At 50.4% G+C, this 22,513-nt stretch overlaps 1 protein-coding gene across 8 annotated transcripts in view; it reads right to left on the reverse strand.

Moving 5' to 3' along the window:
• Positions 1–22,513, reverse strand: part of ZMAT5 (zinc finger matrin-type 5) — a 36,154-nt gene that overhangs the window by 12,058 nt on the left and 1,583 nt on the right. For 4 of the 8 annotated variants that reach the window (XM_063704916.1, XM_055374142.2, XM_055374143.2 and 1 more), the window contains exons 2-3: positions 7,644–7,913; positions 5,421–5,574 (exon numbers count right to left, since the gene is read on the reverse strand). In XM_063704916.1, the coding sequence (XP_063560986.1) occupies positions 5,421–5,547 (127 nt within the window). In that variant the 5' untranslated portion in view covers positions 5,548–5,574; positions 7,644–7,913. The remainder of the gene's footprint in view (positions 1–5,420; positions 5,575–7,643; positions 7,914–22,513) is intronic. The other 4 variants (XM_063704915.1, XM_004063248.5, XM_063704914.1 and 1 more) reach the window with 1 other exon arrangement.

Raw genomic sequence — 22,513 nt, forward strand, 5'->3', positions numbered from 1 at the left:
TATGTTGCCCAGGCTGGTCTTGAACTTCTGGGCTCACACGATCCTCCCATTTTGGCCTCCAAAAGTGCTAGGAATACAGGTGTGAGCCACTGGGACCAGCCTGGAGGTATAATAAAAAAAATCCTGGCACTATGGAACTTCTCATTATTATCTTTGCAACTTGCTGTGAATCTATAATTATTTCAAAATAAAATGCTAAAAATTTTTAAGTAAATCCTAGTGCCCAGGAAGCCCACCAGCCAATCCCAGGATCCAGGCACTGCTCCACAGGCAAGACTGCAATCCCTGGCTTCTGTCTCCCCTCCTTCCACCAGCTGTAGGGCACTCAGGGCCAGACCAGCCACCGCCCCGGACAGGACTTCCGACAATCACTCTGTAGCATCGGCAATCACTCTGATCCTAATCTTAACCCTAGTTTACTCTGGTTTTTCCTATTTTTCTTTTCTTTCTTTGAGACAAGGTCTCACTCTGTCACCCAGGCTGGAGTGCAGTGGCATGATCTCAGCTCCCTGCAGCCTCCACCTTCTGCACTCAGGTGATCCTTCCCCCTCAGCCTCCCGAGTAGCTGGGAATACAGGCGTCCGCCACCATGCCTGGCTAATTTTTTAATTTTTTTGTAGAGATGGGGTTTTGCCATGTTACCCAGGCTGGTCTCGAACTCCTGGGCTCAAGCGATCCTCCCCACTTGGCCTCCCAAAGTGCTGGGATTACAGGCGTGAGCCACTGTGCCCAGCCTATCTTTACTTTCATCATATAGGTATGGTTTTAAATTTGCTTCTTGATAGGCAAGCTATTAATCAGTCAAAATCTGTAAGGAAGTAGGGTACCTGAGGATGGTACCCTGACTCAGGAACCCTTATATCCACCCCAGGGGAGGGGAGAGGCAAGGCCTGGGCTGGACATTCACCCACCACCTTTTCTAGAGGCCAAGGAAAGACCACAGGCTTCAGAGTCCAAGAAACCTGAGCTCAAATCCTAACAACATATGACCACGTGCAAGCTGCATAATCTCCAAGTCTCAGTTTCCCCATATGTCAAATGGGAGGATAGTTCCCCCCTGGCAGGGCTGCTGTGAAAATGTCATCAGATAATGAATGGAGAGTGCTTTGCAGACGAGGCCCGTGGTTCCCAACCCTGGTGGTACATGAGAATCACTAGGAAAGTGACCAGGTTTGCCTCTGGGGCCAGCAGTGGCCTTAGCACCATGTTCTCCAGGTATACGGCCAAGACTGGGTGGGTACACAGCAAATGGTAGCAATTCTTCATTTTTTCCTCACAAACCCTCTGAACAGCACAAACATCCCCACTTTGCAGAGGGGAAAACAGAGGTTCAGACAAGGGAAGTGATTTGCCAAGGGCAACTGGTGGCTTGTGGGAGGCAGGGGCGGGCGGGGGGTGTGGTCTGCTGGGATAAGGAGTTGGTTGTCAGAGAACTCATGCCAGGGGGACCAGCAGGGTGGGGAGGGTCTATCTGTTAGCGCCGGGCTTGTCAGACTCATTGGACCCAGCTGGTGCTACAGACACCACTGCCTGCCTTTCCCTGAGGTGGGGGGTACTAGGGGAGGGCATGTGGACATTGCCCTGGACCCCCAAGGCTGGGATGACTGAGGCAGGCGGCGGGACTGAGCCTGAGTCCTATACAAGGGGCTGTGCCGGGTGGCTTGGGGTGGGAGAAGAATTCCAGGCTGCCCACGTCCGCTTAGTGGTTCCTGACCCCAGCCACACATCAGAATCACCAGGCAGTTTTTAAAGTACATGGACACCCGGCCCCAGCCCTCTCAGGTTCTCTTTTAATTCATTGGAAGGGAGGGCATCAGAATTGTTTAAAGCTCCTCGGTGACTCTGAAGTGTACTCAGGGTTGAGAACCCCTGGCCCAGGCCCTGCACGAGGAAGCCCATGCTCTTGCAGTGGGTATTCAAGGCCCCTCATGATCTGATCCTATTGGTCCTTCTTGCTTCATCTCCCAGATGAACAGCTGCCCCTGATGCCTCATGTTTCTTTGCTCAATCACTTAGACATTCATCTGCCAAACATTCACTGAGCATGTCCTGTGTGCCAGGCACCACGCCAGGCTGAGGATTTAAGTGGAGAACAAGTTGGAGCTGGTCCTTCCTTCTGGTCCAACAGTCACACTAATCCCTATGGATGTAAGCGGGGTAAACATCTAGCGTGTAGCCAAACGACCTGACCCGTTCTAGGGGTCGGGGAGGACGTCCCTGAGGATTTGCTGCCTGACTTGAGTTCTGAGGTTGGGGGGGCCTGGCTTGGGGCAGGGAGGACAGCAGGAAGGGCACGTCTGCAGAGGGGACAGCTTATGCCCAGCAGATGCAGTGGCCAGGGTGGCTGCAGCTGGGAGGGAGAGGCCAGCAGGTCATGGAGGCCTGGGCAGGACAGGGGCTTTGCCCAGAACACACCATTCTAATTGGGCGCAAGCTCGCTAGGCAGAGGGGCCCTATTTTATCCACCTTTGAATCTTTAGAGCCTGCCTGGGAGCCGAGGACACGCTGAATGAATGAGCCCATGAGATGAAGGCTGGAGGGAATCCTTCTGAGGACCCACAGGCACCGTGCCTACTTAGTAAGCTCTTATGTGCCATGCAGTCATCATGAGGTTACTGAGCCCCTGTCATAGCCCTGGAAGGTGGGGACTGTTGTAGCTGTTTTATACATGACAAAATGAGGGCCACAGTGTTAGTGAGTGACACCTGGGGACTGGTGCCCTGCACCTGACCATGGCAGATGGATCATCAGCCCCTCTGAGGGCTAAGGGGACGTGCCCCAGGCCAAGAAGCTGGGAGCAAAGCTGAAGTCGAGTTCATTCACATGGTATACCCGCAAGTCCCTGCGGTTGCTCAGGGTGAGCAGAAGCCCTGGCGCAGCCTCCTGAGGAAGTGGAAAGAGGTCACGTGCCAGCTTGGCCCTCGGTAGCTGGGGACCCAAGGTGAGGGAACCCACTGCCCTGGATTTTATTTCATTTATTTATTTTTTTTGAGACAGGGTCCCGCTCAGTTGCCGAGGCTGGAGTGCAGTGGTGCAATCTTGGCTCACTGCAGCCTCCACCTCTTGGGATCAAGTGATCCTCCTACCTCAGCCTCCTGAGCAGCTGGGACCACAGGAATGGGCCACCATGCCTGGCTAATTTTTTTATTTTTGTTTTTATTTTTTTGAGATGGAGTCTTGCTCTCTTGCCCAGGCTGGAGTACAGTGGTGTGATCTCAGTTCACTGCAAGCTCCACCTCCCAGGTTCAAGCAATTCTCCTGCGTTAACCTCCAAAGTAGCTGGGATTATAGGAACCCACCACCATGCCCGGCTAATGTTTGTATTTTTAGTAGAGGCAGGGTTTCACCAGGTTGACCAGGCTGGTCTTGAACTCCTGACCTCAGGTGATCCACCCACCTCAACCTTCCAAAGTGCTGGGATTACAGGCATGAGCCATGGAGTCTGGCCAAATTTTTTTATTTTTAGTAGAGATGGGGTTTCACCATGTTGCCCGGGCTGGTCTTGAACTCCTGGATTCAAGCGATCCTCCTACCTCAGCCTCCCAAAGTGCTGGGATTACAGGTGTGAGCCACCACGACCTGCCTGCTCTGGATTTTGAAGTCACCACCTGTAACTGGGAATACCTGGCTTGGCCTGCCCAGCCTCTTACAGAACTGTTCTAAGGACTGAATGTGTTGGGGATGTGAGGACACTGAGAACACAGGAGCCCTGGGGCACTCCTGTCACCTGCTGCTTCATCTTTTCTATAAGTGACACAGGGACCTCTGCCAATCAGCCCTGGATCCCAGGATCCAGCTGTTGACAGCTGAGAAACTGGGACTAGGTGATCTCGGCCCAGCTCCCTCTAGATCATAGCCCACACTGGATTTGCGCAGCAGGGAGCCTTAGCGTAACACCAGGGTTAGAGTCTCCTAGGGAGCTAGGAGACCCCACTGCCCATGAATTTTCCTGTGGCCTTGCAACCACAGCCACGCCTGGCCTGCTGAGCAGCCTGGTCACCCCCTCACTTGAACCTCTGAGCCTCAACTCCCTCAAGTGAAATGCGGAGAGTCTGGGAAGCCTTTAGAAACACCATGCCTAGTCCCCAAACCTGCCTCTGGGGAGGGGATGGGGTTGGGGAATCAGTGGTTTTAACCTAAAGGTCTCCAGGTGATCCTAACCTGCAGCCGGAGTTGAGAATCACTGCCCTAGAGAGTTGTCGAGAAAAGCAAATGACGAACTATGAAAAGCACCGGCATGTAGCAGGCATGCGATCCATGTTCATTCCCTGTTTGTGAACTCTCAGTTTCAGGCCTCTTTTTTTTGAGGCGGGGTCTCACAATGCTGCCCAGGCTGCTCTTGAACTCCTGGGCTCAAACAGTCTTCCCACCTCAGTGTCCCAAAGTGCTAGGATTACAGGGGAAAGCCACCACACCTAGCCCCAACCAGGGAACTCTCTCTCCACCTCTCCTCCCTTCTTGGCTGCTGGATTTGGTTCCTTCTTCGGAGGCCCTGTCCCAGAATCCTGCTCACCAACCTACAGGGCATCGGCCCCACTCTGGCTCATTCCAGGAGCTCCTGGCCCACCCTCGCCCCACTGCCAAGTGCCCATATCTCTCAACCTGGCTCCTGCCAGTCACCCTCTGGAACCTCCCTGGCTGTTCCTCAGTGTGAATGTCCAGTGACAGCCGTGCAACAGCACAACTCCCCTCTCTGGGCACCTCCCGGGAAACAGGCCCTGTGCTAGGCACTTCCGACCTTAGCTCATTCACCCCAATTGTTCTTGCTCTGAGAGGCCTTTCCCAGAAGAGCCTGCCTTCCTTCTGCAACTGGGTTATTCATCTGTGCCTGCAGCCAGTCATTCAGCTGCCACTGACCGCACCCAACTGCTCCCCACGAAGCAGTCTGCGCTGTCAAGGCAGGTCTGGCCACGGCAGCTAAAGCCCTTCAAAGGCTGCTCTCTGCCCTTGGAACAGGGACCCCCACCTCCACCCCCTGCTTATGATGGCCTCCACAGCCTTGGAAGATCCCTGCCCCAGAGCCAGCTTGAGCCCTACCATTCTCCCCTGGCCTGCTCCGCCCAGCCACACCCTCTCCCTCCTGCTCTGAGAGCCCTGGTGCTGGACTCAGGGCTGCCTGCTTCTCTTCACACCCTCCACCCAGAACTGTGTGGCTAGCTTTCCCCTATTTTAGCTGTTGGCTCAAACATCACCTCCTTCTAGGGCCTTCCTCCTGTCCACAGAGCCTTCAGTCAGCGTTGTTGGGGAAAGAGCTCACCTACCAGCCTGCTCCTCTGAGGGCCCAGTGGCCCAGGCCTCCCTCTCTTTTGATCCTCAAAGAGCCCAGACCTAGACTGTCACTGACCCACAGGAGTCTTTGATGATAAGAAAGATCAGAGAGCAGGGCTCCAGGAGCCCGGCCCCCAGCCAGCGGCACCCACCTCGGAACATGTCGTACCAGACCTTCTTGGCCTTGAGGTGCTGCAGCCCGTTCAGGTGCTTCTTGCGGTTGTGGAGGTTGTCCTGGAAGGAGCGGTCGCAGTAGTCACAGAAGTATCGCTTCCCCATGGCCACTCAGAGCAGGTGCTTTGCTGCCTGGGAAGCCACAAAGAGCTCAGATTAGACCATTGGAGAAAACACATCCCTCACCAGCCCACTGAATCCTTCCTGAGGGCCAGGCCTGAGCCCAGGCTTTACTCATATGCACCCTGCCCCATTAGGAGTGTCAAGCTGATGAGTATGGCCTAAGAGGCCTCATTCCAGAGGGATCTGTTAACCATTCTGATGCCCAGCCTGCAACTTAGACCAGTTAAAGTAGAACCTCAGTGGGTGAGGCCTGGGCACTGTTTATTTTTTGAGAGGGTGTTGCTCTGTCACCCAGGCTGGAGTGCAGTGTTGCAAACACAGCTCACTGCAGCCCCCACCTCCTGGGTTCAAGCAATCTTCCTGTCTCAGCCTCTCAAAGTGCTGGGATTACAGGCATGAGCCACTGTGCCTAGCTGCTGTTTGGTAGTTTTTAAAAGTCTATCAGGTGATTCTAACATGTAAGTAGGCTGAACTGCCACCTTATACCCTGTGGCTGGCCTCCCTTGTCTCCTACCACATAGGGTTTTATTTTTTTGAGACAGAGTCTCGCTCTGTCACCCAGGGTGGAGTGCAGTGGTGTGACCACGGCTTACTGTAGCTTTAACCTTCTGGGCTCAAGTGATCCTCCCACCTCAGTCTCCCAAGTAGCTGAGACTACAGGTGCGTGTCATCATGCCTAACTTTAAAAAACAATTTTTTTGTAGAGATGGGGTCTCGCTATGTTGCAGAGGCTGGTCTCCTGGGCTCAAGTGTCCTCCCGCCTTGGCCTCCCAAAGTGCTGGGATTACAGGTATGAGCCACCACCCCATCCCCTACCATACCTCTGACCTCCACATTTGCATCATATAGGCCACACCGGCCTCCCCTTTGCTCCTCACACATGCCAGGCACATGGCCACCTCCCAGCCTTTGCACGCAAGGCTTCCCAGGGAAGGGTGTGCCCTCCTGCAAACTCCCGCCTCACTTCCCCTCTTGACCCCTTCCATATTTGCTCCAATGCTACTTTATTCAAGATGGCAGAATCTTCCACTTAGCTTCCTCCACACCCTGCTTTATTTTCCCTCATAGCATGTATCACCCTTTGATATGGTGAGGCTTTGTATCCCCACCCAAATCTCATCTTGAATTGTAATCCCCATAATCCCCAGGTGTCCAGGGAGAGACCAGGTGGGGGTAACTGACATGGGGGTGGTTTCCCCCATGCTGTTCTCATGATAGTGAAGAGTTCTCATGGGATCTGATGGTTTTATAAGGGGCTCTTCGTGCTTTGCTCGGCACTTCTCTCTCCTGCTGCCTTGTGAAGAAGGTGCCTGCCTCCCCTTTCCCTTCTGCCATGATTGTAAGTTTCCTGAGGCCTTCCCAGCCATGCAGAACTGTGAGTCACTTAAACCTCTTTCCTTTGTAAATTACCCAGTCTCGGGTATTTCCTTATAGCAATGTGAGAATGGACTAATACACCCTTCATGCAATAAGTTACTTGTTATGTTTACTGTCTTTCTCCCACAATGAGAATATAAACCCATGAGGGCAGGTTTGTGTTTTGTTTACTGCTGGAGCCCCAGCACCTAAAATAGTGCACAGTACAGAGTAGGCATTGAAGTACTTGTTAAATGAATCAATTCTCATTTTCCCTTTGGGACAACTGAGGTTCAGAGAGGGGGTGTGATTTGCCCAAGGTCACACAGCTGATAAGCAGAAGGCAAACCCAGTCCCCTAACGTTACATTGCCAGGTGTCCTCTCTTCCACAGCCAGTTCAAGGCTTAGAGAAGCCAGAGGGCTCAGGCAGTGAATGCTGACAGCTTCCCAAGGAGATCACTAAATTATCAGGTGGCAGGTCCGAATCCAGTCACAGAGGGAAATGAAAACATTTTGGTGTCTTAAGACCCCTCAGCCATGGTGACCACAGCCACCACTCCTGACCCAGGAGATCTGCAGCCCAAGGTGGGTGGCAATTCAATGATTCTCATGGCCAGCCCTTGGGTCCATGAGTATGGTGCTGCAAAACAGGAGGACAGACAGGTCCACTTTGGGCCACCAAGGGGGATCTGCCAAGGCTGAGCCCAGACCAACTGCTCACCCTGTGGTCAGACCCCTCACTTCACAGAACAGGTTCCTGAGGCCCAGATGAGGAAAAGAAATGACTTCCCCCAGGTCACAAGGTAGCTATCCGGGCTAGCAGCCAAAGCCCTGGACTCCCAGGACCTGATCACCACAGTGAACCAATGGGGGAACACAGCTCAGGAGGAGGAGACTGGGGAGAGACACAGAGACAGTCCCAACAGCCAAGCAGGTTGATGGAGAAAGCCATTCTTGCAGCAGACAGGGACAGCAGCCATTAAGTCAGGGGCTGTAATGAGATCAGGAACAGACAGTCATTCAAAATGAAAACATATAAAACCTCTCTTCTCCCATTACTGCAGAGGGACCGTGTCCCAGACACGCACACTTGATATATTAAATTTGGCAGCTCTAATACACCCCATCTTGCCAATAAACTTATAGGAATTGGATTGAAATTGTAAGAGATGAACGTTTAATGGCTGAGTGCTAAACCAAGCCATTCAGAAAGCTTGAAGCTCCCAGAAGCTGCTGGCGCTGGAGAGTAATGGGGAAGGGAGGGGACAGGGAGGGTGGTTCTCTGGGAGACTGGAACAGAACGGTGGCTCTGCGGCCTACTTAGATAGACAAAACCACACAGGCATTGAAAAGCTGCCTGTGTGACCTTGGGCAAGTCACTTCCCGTCTCTAGGCCTCTACGTTCACTGTGGGAATATGAGGCAATGGCTGCTTGATCAGGAAGTGGTACAGAGAAGTTTCCTAATGCAGATGGTGAAAATGATGCTGATAATGCCTGGCATTAAGCAAGTGCTCAATAAATATTACCTATTATTAGGGCTAGTGGTTTATTGAATACCTACTACGTGCTGGCACTAAGCTGAAAGCTCTATATGCATCATCTCATTTAATCCCCAGGACAACCTGTGGGGGAGGGCCTGTTATGCCTTTTTAGATGGGGGCACTCAGGTTCCAGAAATGAAGTGACTTAGCCAAGGTCACACTGCTAGGAAGGAGCCCCGCTGGGCTTGGAATCCAGGTAGCAGACCTCTAGGGTCCCCACTCCTGATCACATAATGAAAGTCTCCTCCTTAATCCCAGCATTTTGGGAGGCCGAGATGGGTCGATTGCTTGAGTCCAGGAGTTCAAGACCAGCCTGGGCAATAGAGTGAAACCCCATCTGTACAAAAAATGCAAAAATTAGCTGAGCGTGGTGGCACATGCCTGTAGTCCCAGCTACTCAGGAAGTGAGGCGGGAGGCTGGCTTGAGCCCAGGAGGTAGAGGCTGCAGTGAACTGAGACTGAGCCATTGTACTCCAGCCTGGACAACAGAGCAAGACCCCCAGCCAAAAAAAAAAAAGTCTCCTTCCAACAAATCATACTAATGACAATTTTCATTTATTAATCACTAGCTACACCCTAGGACCATGCTAGCCCCTTCAAGCCCCAAGAGGTGTGGATTATAATCTCATTCATGAATGAGGCAACTGAGGCCCAGACAGGTGCCATGAGGGGCCCCAGCTCATACACATAGGAAGGGCAGAGCAGGCCTCAGGGTACCTGGGGCTCAGGTCTGCCAGGAAAGCCTGTCTTCATGCTGCCGTGCTAGCTGTCCCAAACACCAGCCCACCAGGAAACTGGACCACATGCTCCTTGGCCTGCCTCCCCAGCCACACTCTGACCCAAATGGTAAGCCCCTTTGGTGGGCTGTATGTGTGTGTATATGTGTGGGTGTTCACGTTTTCCCCCCTCTCTCTCACCCCCTCCACTCCATGGGGGGCAAACCAGCTAATGGTTCCCTTCACTTCATCACCTTGTCAGCCTCAGCTCAGGGCCATGGCTGCCCACCCATGCCCTCCTCTGCCCACCCATCATCTAGCACATGAGAAGTGCTTGGCCATCCTGGATGGGTCAACACGACCCCACATTATAGTCCCAGCTCTGCCACGTGGCTCAGTCTGTGACTCAGCCACTTGCCCTCTCTGGGCCTCAGTTTCCCCATGTGGGAAGCTGCAGTGGCAGGACCAGTTGATCTCTAAAGGCCTCTCTGGTTCTAATATCCAGTGATCAGATGAGAAGATGCCCAAAATAACGCTTTTTAAAAAATGTAAATATTGGTCTCGCCATGTTGCCCAGATTGGTCTCAAACTCCTGAGCTCAAGTGATCCTCCCACCTCTGCCTCCTGCAGTGCTGGGATTACAGTCGAGAGCCACCACACCAAGCCAGCAATGCTTTCTATCTACCTGTCACAGACACATGTGCAGTGTCAGGCCAGGGAGACCGGCGGGCAGCACAGTCCCTCTGGGACGGGAAAGCATGCTCACTGAGCACCACCTGGGCAGGCCCCTCCCTGACCCTCTCACCCCAAGAAGCAGGTCACAGCACCCCCATCTCACCTCCGAGAGCGGGATACCCAGCCTGGGGACAGCACTGAGCACCAGGACCAGCTATCTCTGCACTTCTGTGCCTGGGGAGGCTGTCCGGGGACAGGGTTAAGAGCTGGCTCTGGAGTCAGATGTCAGGGCTTACATCCAGTCGCTACTGCTTCCTAATTTTCTCACCCAGTGATACTGGCATTTCTGGCCTTGTTTTCCTGCTATGAAAACTGGGATAATAACAGTGTTCAGGCCAGGCGCGGTGGCTCACGCCCGTAATCCCAACACTTTGGGAGGCTGAGGAGGGTGGATAGTGAGGTCAGGAGTTAGAGACCAGCCTGGCCAACACAGTGAAACCCTGTCTCTACTAAAAATACAAAAATTAGCTGGGCATGGTGGCGTGTGCCTGTAGTCCCAGCTACTCAGGAGGCTGAGGCAGAAGAATTGCTTGAACCCAGGAGACAGAGGTTGCAGTAAGCAGAGATCGCACCACTGCACCCCAGTCTGGGTGACAGAGCAAGACTCCATCTGAAAAAGAAAAAAAAAATAGCCGGGTGTGGTGGCGCACGCCTGTACTCCCAGCTACTCGGGAGGCTGAGGCAGGAGAATCACTTGAATCCAGGAGGCGAAGGTTGCAGTGAGCCGAGATCGAACCACTGCTCTCCAGCCTGGGTGACAGAGCAAGACTCCCTCTCAAAAAAAGCAAAAACAACAACAACAACAAAAAAGAACCAGCTGTGCAGAGCCCCCACTGCCCAGGGATGGCACTGGGGTGAGGGGGCACACATTCTACCTACTTCACAGTCCTGTCCCCACAGGCATGTGCCTGAGGCCATGTTCCCAGACAGAGGCTGGCCTTCAACAAGATGACCTCACTCAGATGTAAAATTCTAGAGCTCCTGAACCAAATGCCTCCCGCTCTGATGCCTTTGCCCACATTAGGATAAGGTTCAACTTGCAGAATCATCTGGACACATGCAGCGCCCTGCCAGACACACAACTTGGCAAGCAGAATGCCGGCTGGAGTTCAGCTCCAGCTCACCCCTCAGCCAGGTGTCCTTGCACAAGGTGCAACCTGCACCACCGTACTTGGCAGCCGAGGAGGGGTCAGGGACAGGGGAGGAAGGGGACAGCTGGAGTGTCTCTAAATGGCGCCCAGACACCAGCATGGGGTGCTGACTAAGCTGGCCCCCTCTGCTGTGATTCAAACCCATCCTCTGAGGGTGGCACGCGCAGCAGAGTGTGAGCGAGGTCCCGTCCGGAACACAGAACCATCCGGCCCCACTCCCTGCCAGAAACACAGGTGGTGCCATCCACCCACTCCCAGGGACCAGGTGCACAGCTGCAAAGGCATCTGCTGGATCCCTGGAGCACCAGCAGGTGAGAGTGCTGGCTTCTCTTGGCCAAGGGGCAGCGGGCAAGGCTAGTAGGACAAACTCTGGGTCACATGGGTCACATCTGAATTCCAGCTCTGCTGCTTATGAGCTGGGTGACCCCTGGGAAGTCATTTCATCTCCCTTGATCTATTCTTAGCTATAAAATATGGATCCCACAGCTGCTGAGGTTTACCGAGGCAGTAGTACATTAAGGTGCCTAGTAGCCAGCTGCAATGGCTCAGGCCTGTAATCCCAACATGTTGGGAGGCGGAGGTGGGAGGATCACTGGAGCCCAGGAGCTCGAGACCAGCCTGGACAACATGGGCAGACCCCATTTCTACAGAAAGAAAGAAAAAAATTAGGCAGGCATGGTGGTGCATACCTGTAGTCCCAGCTATTTGAGAGGCTGAGGTGGGAGGATAGCTTGAGCCCAAGGAGGTCAAGGCTCCAATGAGCCGAGATTGCACCACTACACTCCAGCCTGGGTGACAGAGACCCTGTCTCAAACAAAGAAAAAAAGGTGCCTAGCATATAGTTCCTGCTCAATAACGGAGGCTGTTACTGTTGTTACTATTATCATCCAGGCTGCCCACCCCCTCACCCTCTAAGTGAACACACTCTGAACCCCACTTTAAAACCGCAGTCAAGGCCGGGCACGGTGGCTCATGTCTGTAATCCCAGCACTTTGGGAGGCCAAGGTGGGTGGATCACTTGAGGTCAGGAGTTTGAGATCAACCTGACCAACATGGAGAAACCCCGTTTCTACTAAAAATACAAAATTAGCCGGGCGTGGTGGCACACGCCTATAATCCCAGCTGCTCAGGAGGCTGAGGCAGGAGAATTGCTCGAACCCAGGCAGTGGAGGTTGCAGTGAGCCGAGATTGTGCCACTATGCTCCAGGCTGGGCAACAAAGTGATACCTTGTCAAAAAAGAAGAAAGAAAGAAAAGAAAGGAAAAAAAAGAAAGAAAGGAAAGAAAGAGAAAGAAAGAAGAAAACTAGTCAAGGCACTGTGGGGTGGCAGAGAGGAGAAAAGAGGCTGGGGATGGTGGGTGAGGGGTGACAGCTTCAGATTTGATTCCCGCTTGCTTGGCACTTCGCTTTCATTCCCTTATTTAATCCTCCTAGAGACACTCTGAGTAGATATCAATATCAAGTGTCCCTTTTACAGACCAGAAAACAGGTTTGGGAAAACTCGGTCCTAATTTGTTCACAGCCATGGCCAGAAAGACTCTAACAATAACCATAACAATTACTGTTAGTGTTGGTAACAGTAATGACACTTACATCAATAACCAATAACAACCACGTCTCATCATCCTGAGCTGCCAGTGGGCCAGGGTGCCATGGACCCCCACATCCCCTCCTGTGGAGCCTTCACCATGACACTGTGAAGCCACGTGCCTAAGGCCCCACAGCCAAGGCACACCAGAGCTGGCACGCACACTTGGGTCTGGCTGACCCCAGAGCCCACTCTCTCCCCATCCCACTGTCCTGCCATGAGGCTGCTACAGGGCAAACATTTGTGCTTCATCAATATTCTCCATTCCTTTCGTTGTGTGTGTCTCAGGTACAGACAGAGCTGGCTTTGGCACAAGGCAAAAATAAGCCAACAGCTCGGCCTTTGGCCAGGGGCTGGGATGCGCACTGTAATTATCCTGGACTTGTGCTCACCACAGGCGACCCTGAAGCTCACCTGTTATTTTTTCTAATTATGGCACCTCCAGACCCCAGGTAAACAGTAAACCACAGCCAGAGGACGGCTTTATTGCACGCCCACTAGGAGCTCGGTAATGTCCCAGTGTCATATATGCCTGCCATCTGGAGTTGATGGCATCAGAACCACCCTGTGGGGGTGGCCTGCAGACTGCTGGTGCAGGACCCTGTTCAGAAGGAAGCGCCAAGGAAATCCAGATGTCTTTCCTGACCGAACCCCCGTTGGCTAGAGGCATCCTTGAGATCCTTGGGTGGCAGCCACACACCTTTTTCATCCTGACCTCATCCCTGTGTTTGCCCCCTGCCCTCCCCTGGGGTAAGGCACATCATCTTTTCCCCACAGGTCTAAGGCAGCGAGGGGCCCACCCACTGCAATTTCTGACTCGTCCGGGACAGGGCCAGGGTGTAAGAAAGTCCTGATTCAGACTCTGCAGAGAAATGCGAGTCCAGGCTGGGCACAGTGGCTCACACTTGTAATCCCAGCACTTTGGGAGGCCAAGGTAGGAGGATCACTTGAGCCCAGGAGTTTGAGACCAGCCTGGGCAACATAGTTAGACCCCATCTCCACAAAAAATTTTTTTTTAATTTGACCAGGCATGGTGGCGCACACCTTTAATCCCAGCACTTTGGGAGGCTGACGCGGGTGGATCACCTGAGGTCAAGAGTTCGAGGCTATCATGGTGAAACCCCATCTCTACTAAAAATACAAAAATTAGCTGGGCATGATGGTGCATGCCTGTAATCCCAGCTAGTCGGGAGGCTGAGGCAGGAGAATCACTTGAACCTGGGAGGCAGAGGATGCAGTGAGCCAAGATTGCACCACTACACTCCAGCCTGGGCGACAGAGCGAGACTATCTCAAAAAATATATATATTTTTTAATTAAAAAATTAGCTAGGTATGATAACACACACCTGTTGTCCCAGCTACTTGGGAGGCTGAGGTGGAAGGATCACTTGAGCCCAGGAGTTCAAGGCTGCAGTGAGACGTGATCATGCCAGTGCACTCCAGCCTGGACAACAGGGTGAGACCCCAATCTCAAAAAAAAAAAAAAAAAAAAAAAAGGACTTCACAGAAAAAAAAAAAAGAAAGAAAGAAATGCTAGCCTAAGGTAGCAGATGATGGACAGAACAGAGAGGGTGAGAGCATGCTCAAAGTCACACAGAACAATCCTTTGAAGCTGTTTTCCCTTAAACACAACTACTCTAATCACCAACCCAGGTCTGAATCCAGTCCCTGCCACTCTCAGGTTGTGTAACTCTCAGCAAACTGCTTACCTCTGAGCTTCATCTGGAAGACGAGGGTAATGACTATTTCATAAGATTACTGTGAGAATTAAGTCACACATGCTAGCTGCTTAGCACAGTGCCTGGCACGCCAATGGTGCTTCACACACGCTTGTGCATGTTGCAGCCAGCCTCCAAGCCCCCAGCAATCCCACCTCCTGATTTTCACACCTTGTGTAGTCCCCTCACAAGCTGGGTCAGGGTTGGTCTGTGTGACCAAGAGAACAGAGCAGAGGTGAGGGTATACCATTTCCAAGAACAGGTTATAAAAGACACTGCAGGGAGGGCATGGTGGCTCACACCTGTAATCCTAGCACTTTGGGAGGCCAAGGCGGGCGGATCACTTGACGTCAGGAGTTCGAGACCAGCCTGACCAACATGGGGAAACCTCGTCTCTACTAAAATACAAAAAATTAGCCGGGTGTGGGGCGTGCGCCTATAGTCCCAGCTACTTGGGAGGCTGAGGCAGGAAAATTGCTTGAACCCGGGAGACGGAGGTTGCAGTGAGCCGAGATCGCCACTGCACTCCAGCCTGGGCAACAGAATGAGACTCCATCTCCAAAAAAAAAAAAAAAAAAAGACACTGCTGCTTCCATCTCAGTGTCTTCTTTCTCTGATCACTTGGTCTGGGGGAAGCCAGCTGCCACACTGTGAGCAGCCCTGCAGGGTGGCCCACGTGGCGAGGAACTGAGACCCCCTGCTGACAGCCATGTGAATACATTTGGAAGCAAACCCTCTGGCCACAGTTAAGCCTTCAGAAGACTCCATCCTGGCTGGTATCTTGACTGCAACCTCCCGAGAGACTCAGCCAGAACCACTCAACTAAGCAGCGCCCAGATTCCTGACCCTAGAAACAGTATGAGAGAATAAAAGTTTGTTGCTTTAGGTTGGACGCAGTGGTTCATTCCTGTAATCCCAGCACTTTGGGAGGCCAAGAAAGGAGGATTGCTTAAGTCCAGGAGTTTGAGACCAGCCTGAGCAACATAGTAAGACCCTATCTCTACAAAAAGTTTTTTTTTTTTTTTTTAATTAGCTGGGTGTGGTGATGCATGCCTATAGTTCCAGCTACTTGGGGGGCTGAGGTGGGAGGATTGCTTGAGCCCAGGAGATGAAGGTTGCAGTGAGCCGAGATCATGCCACTGCACTCCAGCCTGGGTGGCAGAGCAAGACCTCATCTCAAAAAAGAAAAGAAAACTTAATAGGATTATGTCCAGATTTTTTTCATTTGCTATCTGTCTATTTTTTAAAGTTTCTATATTTGGCATGTATTGTTTTAAAATTTGCACACACACAAAAAGTCCCTTCAAAAAAAGTGGGGGGTAGTCCAAGTGCAGCAGTGTTGGTGACTAACTGATCACAACCAGACACAGATTTCTTTGTTCCTTCTGCACTCCCACTGCCTCGCTTGACTAGCCTCTAAAAAAGAGAAAAAGAACAAGAGGGAAATTTGTAAGGCGGGGATAAATCCTATTCCTTCTCCCTCTGGAGGCTGCCATGGAGGGTTCCAGAGACCTGGTTCACTCGGATGAACCAGCCAGGGGTGGTAAGTGAAAGAAATAGAGCAGACATTCCCCTCACCCCCTGGATGAAGACTGACAAGGCAAACCCTGATTCCAACCAGACTTGGCCTAGCACACCCCAAGGCCTGGTGAAGGACAGCTGAGCCTGAATCTGGGCTCCAGGGACTGCGGGCTGGAGACAAGTTTCTCATCAGATAGTTACAGGTCCCAGGAGGCCAAAGTTTCCAAATAGGAAAGGTAAAAATAGTCTGAATGAGGCTCCTGAACCAGATACTTGGACTCAGAACTGTCTCTGCCTCCCCCTTCTTCTCTCCCGAGTCTGGGCACCAAATATCATCTGATCCTCTATCTCCACTGTCACTACTGCCCAAGACAGAACTCAGCTCCTCACCTCTGGACTCCTCACATCTGGACAGCCCCCTCCATTCACTGTATCATAAGCGGCATCAGATCAATTCTTAAATCATCCCCGCTCAAAATTTTCCATGGCTTCCAAGTGAGAAACTTATTAAAAATGAATCTCAGCTAAATGCAGTGATTCACACCTGTAACCCCAGCACTTTGGCAGGCCAAGGCAGATCAGTTGAGGTCACGAGTTCAATACCAGCCTGGGCAACATAGTGAGACCCCGTCTCTAAAAAAAATTTTTTTTTTTAATTAGCCAGTTGGGGTGTCATGTGTCTGTAGTCCTTGCTACTCAAGATGCTAAGATGGGAGGATCACTGGAGCCCAGGAGTCTGAAGTTACAGTGAGCTCTGATCATGCCACTGTACTCCAGCTTGGGCAACAGAGTGAGACCCTGTCTCAAAAAAATAAAAGGGGGCCGGGCATGGTGGCTCATGTCTGTAATCCTCTTTGGGCCACTTTGGGAGGCTAGGCGGGCAGATTACCTGAGGTCAGGAGTTGAAGACCAGCCTGGCCAACATGGTGAAACCCTGTCTCTACTAAAAATACAAAATTAGGCCGGGCACAGTGGCTCATGCCTGTAATCCTGGCACTTTGGGAGGCCGAGGCAGGTGGATTGCCTGAGCTCAGGAGTTCGAGACCACCCTGGGCAACATGGTGAAACCCCATCTCTACTAAAATACAAAAAATTAGCTGGGAATGGCGGCATGAGCCTGTAGTCCCCGCTACTCCAAAGGCTGAGGCAGGAGAATTTCTTGAACCCGGGAGGCGGAGGTTGCAGCAAGCCGAGATTGCACCACTACACTCCAGCCTGGGCAACAGAGCGAGATTCCGTCTCAAAAAATAAAAAAATAAAAAAAATTAGCTGGGCATGGTGGCAGGCGCCTGTAATCCCAGCTACTCAGGAAGCTGAGGCAGGAGAATCGCTTGAACCTGAGAGGCGGGGCTTGCAGTAAACCAAGATTGTGCCACTGCACTCCAGCCTGAGTGACAGAGACAGACTCCTCTGTCTCAAAAAAAAAAAAAAAAAAAGAGAAAAATTAGCTCAGTGTGGTGGTGCACACCTGTAATCCCAGTTACTTGGGAGGCTGAGGCACGAGATTGAACCCAGGAGGTGAAGGTTGCAGTGAGCCCAGATTGTGCCACTGTATTCCAGCCTGGGTGACAGAGCAAGACTCTGTCTCAAAAACAAAAAAATAGTCTCCTGAGTCAGGTCCTCAGAAATCCTGATTTAGCAGATCTGGAGGGGGACCTAGAAATCTGCATTTTAACTAGCAAGTCTAATACCCCTTAAGAAGCAAAAGCCTGGAGGAATGAACTTTCCCTTGAGTTCCAAATGCAGCCTCTGCTGGGGATAGTTATTCTGGGTAGACACAGCCCCCTGGACTCATGTCCCAGCTAGAAATCAGTCCAATTATGAATAACCTCAGGTCACTGAAGTGGTAATCCAACTTGATGCTAAGCACAATTAATTAAAGTGGATAAAGCTGTTTTCTTACTAGATAAGTGTCTTGTCACACTCCTGGAAAGTTTAGAATTAAAAATAGAAGCATAAGAGCAAATCAAATTCACTGTATTAATGTTCCTATCCTAAATTTAGTAATAATCAGTATATTTTGGAATTAAAAAGTAGCTGTTGGCCAGGCACGGTGGCTCACGCCTGTAATCCCAGCACTTTGGGAGGCTGAGGCAGGCGGATCACAAGGTCAAGAGATCGAGACCATCCTGGCCAATGTGGTGAAACCCTGTCTCTACTAAAAATATAAAAATTAGCTGGGCGTGGTGGCGCGCACCCATAGTCCCAGCTACTCAGGAGGCTGAAGCAGGAGGATTGCTTGAACCTGGGAGGCGGAGGTTGCAGTGAGCCGAGATCGTGCCACTGCACTCCAGCCTGGTGACAGAGTGAAACTCCGTCTCAAAAAAAAAAAAAAAAAAAAAAAAAAGGTAGCTGTAGACAGGGCATGGTGGCTCACACCTGTAATCCCAGCACTTTGGGAGGCAGGAGGATCACTTGGGCCCAGGAGTTCAAAACCAGCCTGGGCAACATAGGGGAACCCTGTCTCTACAAATAATTTTTAAAAAATTAGCTAGACATGGTGGTGCGGGCTCGGGCCTGTGGTCCCAGCTACTACTGCTCAAGAGGTTGAGGTAGGAGGATCGCTTGAGCCGGGGAGATGGAGGCTGCAGTGAGCCAAGATTGCACCACTGCACTCCAGCCTGGGTGAGAGAGTGAGATACTGTCTCAGAACAACCCTACTGTGAACTGTGCATGCAAGCGATCTAGGTTATGTGCTCCTTATGAGAATCTAATGCCTAAAACAAAAAAAGTATCTGTAATATTGAAAAAAAATGTGATATGTTGAGTGTCTAACAGATAAGCATTGTGATTCCTATTTAAAATACAAAAGTTAAAATATAGAGTTAGTGACAAAATATATGTCAGTAATTGATATTAGAGTTGTGATTTTAGATTGAGAGGTTAGCAATGATTGGAAATATGGACTGTATAACAGAATTGAGGTGCTGTAAAGGTTACTAAGGGGCTCCCCATATATTCCTATTTCATGTCAGAAATACAGCCTGTTTTTTTGTTTTTGTTCTTTTTAGCTCCCTATACTAAGAGCCACTGACATAGAGAATTTTACTAAGTCTGTAAAAATAATTATTTATAAGAACTTGAAATTCATTATAAGTTTAATTGATTAGATTTTGTAGTAACTCTTTACTCTGGGGAAAACTGTGCTTGTTATGTTATTCATATAAAGTACTTAAAAAGAAAATCAAATACATTAAATTTACAAATAGATTTAAAATGTTGGCAGGAATGAAATTAAGCTGTAAATAGGGATCAGCGTCTTGAGAAATTTAGAATCTTCAACTTGAGTTCAAATATTAATAAAAAAATTAAGGTCATTTTTCTTATTTTCCGATATTTGTGTATTGAATAATAATTTCTAAGTTGAAATACATGGCTTAAAGCAGGGGACCCCAACCCCCAAGCCCTGGAATGGTACGGGTCCATGGCCTGTCAGGAGCTGGGCCGCACAGCAGGAGGTGAGTGGCAGGTGAGTAAGCGAAGCTTCATCTGTATTTACAGCCACTCCCCATTGCTCGCATTACTGCCTGAGCTTCGTCTCCTGTCAGATCATCGGCAGCATTAGATTCTCATAGGGGCACGAATCCTATTGTGAACTGCGCATGCGAGGGATCTAGGTTGCACGCTCCTTATGAGAATCTATGCCTGTTGATCTGTCACTGTCTCCCATCACCCCCAGATGGGACCATCTAGTTGCAGGACAACAAGCTCAGGCCTCCCACTGATTCTACATTATGCTGAGCTGTATAATTATTTCATTATATATTACAATGTAATAACAGAAATAAAGTGCACAATAAATACAATCCACTTGAATCATCCTGAAACCATCCCCCTCCTGTATCCCGTCCACAGAAAAATTGTCTTCCACAAAACTGGTCTCTGGTGCCAAAAAGGTTGGGGACTGCTAGTTTAAGGGAAATTACGTTTTTTAAATGATTACCTCCGAATGAGAATTTAAAAGATAAAATATAAAACCAAAATCCAGTACTTTGAGAGGCCAAGGTGGGAGCATCCCTTGTGGCCAGGAGTTAGAGACCAGCCTGGGCAATGTGGCAAGACCCTCTCTCTACAAAACAATCTTTTTTTAATTAGGCTGGGTGGGAGGCCGAGACGGACAGATCACCTGAGGTCAGGAGTTCCAGACCAGCCTGGCCAAGATGGTGAAAAACCATCTGTACTAAAAATACAAAAATTATCCGGGCGTGGTGGCAGGTGCCTGTAATCCCAGTTACTCGGGAGGCTGAGAGAACAGAATCACTTGAACCCAGGAGGCAGAGGTTGCAGTGAGCTGAGATTGCACCACTGCACTCCAGCCTGGGCAACACAGTGAGACTCTGCCTCAATAAATAAATAAATAAATAAATAGATAAATAAATAAATAAATAAATAAATAAATGGGGCCAGGCGCGGTGGCTCACACCTGTAATCCCAGCATTTTGGGAGGCCGAGGTGGGTGGATCACGAGGTCAGAGGTTCAAGACCAGCCTGACCAACATGGTGAAACCCCTTCTCTACTAAAAATACAAAAATTAGCTGGGTGTGGTGGCAGGTGCCTGTAATCCCAGCTACTCAGGAGGCTGAGGCAGGAGAATTACTTGAACCCAGGAGGCGGAGGTTGCAGTGAGCCGAGATGGTGCCACTGCACTCCAGCCTGGGCGACAGAATGAGACTCCATCTCAAACAAAATAATAATAATAATAATAATAATAATGATAATAATAATAATGATAATAAATAAATAAAAATTAGGCTGGGGAGATGGCTCATGTCTGTAATCCCAGCACTTTGGAAGGCCAAGGTGGGTGGATCAGTTGAGCTCAGTAATTTGAGACCAGCCTGGCCAACATGGTGACACCCCTAAATTTTTTTAGTCTTTACAAAAAATCTATAAGAAAACCAGAAAACGAAATTAGTGGGGCATAGTGGCATGCACCTGTAGTCCCAGCTACTTGGAAGGCTGAGGTGGGAGTACCACTTGAGCCCAGGAGTTCAAGGCTGCAGTGAACTATGATCGTGCCACTAAACTCCAGCCTGGGCAACAGAGTAAGACCCTTTCTCAAAATAACAATAGTAATAATAATAACCCAGCATGGTGGTGCACACCTGTAATCCCAGCTATTTGGGAGGTTGAAGCAGGTGAATTGCTTGAGCCCAGGAGTTCCAGGCTGCAAGGAACTATGATTATTACAACCAGGAATTATGTGCCACTGTACTCCAGCCTGGGCAATGGAGGGAGACCCCGTCTCTACAAAAATAAAACATAATAAAACCAAATGAAACAAGCCACACCTTTAACTCCCTGTGGTCTTCCCTACTCATTTCTCCCTCCTCTGAACTTCCCATCAGCCAGATTGGTTGGAAATGATTAGCAAGACCTAAGTAGTCTTCCCCTGGAGCCTCACAACTTCCTGCTCTGAGGGGCTCCCAGGATGCTTTGCAAATAGTATAAAACCACAGTAAGGATAACTCATGGATGTAAAGCATTTCACATTTTACCTTCTGATCCCCTAACCTGGTATTACTGTTGCTCTTTACAGATGAATTAAAAGATGGTCCAGAGAGTTAAAGCCTGATCAATGTCAGAGTCAGAGGCAGAGCCAGGCCTGCAATCCAATCCCTAGTTGTTGTTTGTTTTGTTTTCATTTGAGCTCCATCACCCAGGCTGGAGTGCAGTGGCGCGATCTCGGCTTGTGGCAGCCTCCGCCTCCCAGTCTCAAGCGATTCTCCTGCCTCAGCCTCCCGAGTTGCTGGGATTACAAGCGGGTACCACCACACCTGGCTAATTTTTTTGTATTTTTAGTAGAGACAGGGTTTCACCATGTTGGCCAGGCTAGTCTTGAACTCCTGACCTCAAGTGATCCACCCACCTTGGCCTCCCAAAGTGCGGGGATTACAGGTGTGAGCCACAGCACCTGGCCCCTAGTTTGTTTTTCATGGAGACGGTCTCACTATATGGCCCAGGCTGGTCTTCAACTCTTGGCCTCAAGTGTTCCTCCTGCCTTGGACTCCCAAAACACTGGGATTATAGGTGTGAGGCACCATCCCCAGCCCAGTCCCTGGTTTTGAATGCCACCCCTATCCGGATGACTCTTCTCAGGCTCATACCTCTCCTCTAAACTCCAGATCCATGTCCTCATTTGCCTCTAGACACCTCCACTTGATGTCTGTCGGCTAGCTCAAACTGACGTGGCCAAAACAGAACTTAAGATCATTCTGTTGATTTTAAATTGTTGAGGTCAAAACTTAGATGTCAGCTGGACGCGGTGGCTCACACCTGTAATCCCGGCACTTTGGGAGACCGTGGCAGGCGGATCACTTGAGGCCAGGAGTTCAAGACCAGCCTGGCCAACATGGTGAAACCCTGTCTCTACTAAAAATACAAAAATGAGCTGGGCGTGTTGGCATCCGCTTGTAATCCCAGCTACTCAGTAGGCTGAGGCATGAGAATTGCTTGAACCTGGGTGGCAGAGGTTGCAGTGAGCCAAGATTGTGCCACTGCACTCCAGCCTGGGCAACAGAGTGAGACTCTGTCTCAAAAAAAACAAAAAACAAAAAACAAAAAAAACTTAGATATCCTCCTCAATTCCTCTTTCCTGTGCACCCTACACACATCTGC

Source organism: Gorilla gorilla, chromosome 23, assembly GCF_029281585.2.
Source record: "Gorilla gorilla gorilla isolate KB3781 chromosome 23, NHGRI_mGorGor1-v2.1_pri, whole genome shotgun sequence".
Classification (NCBI taxonomy): Eukaryota; Metazoa; Chordata; class Mammalia; order Primates; family Hominidae; genus Gorilla; species Gorilla gorilla.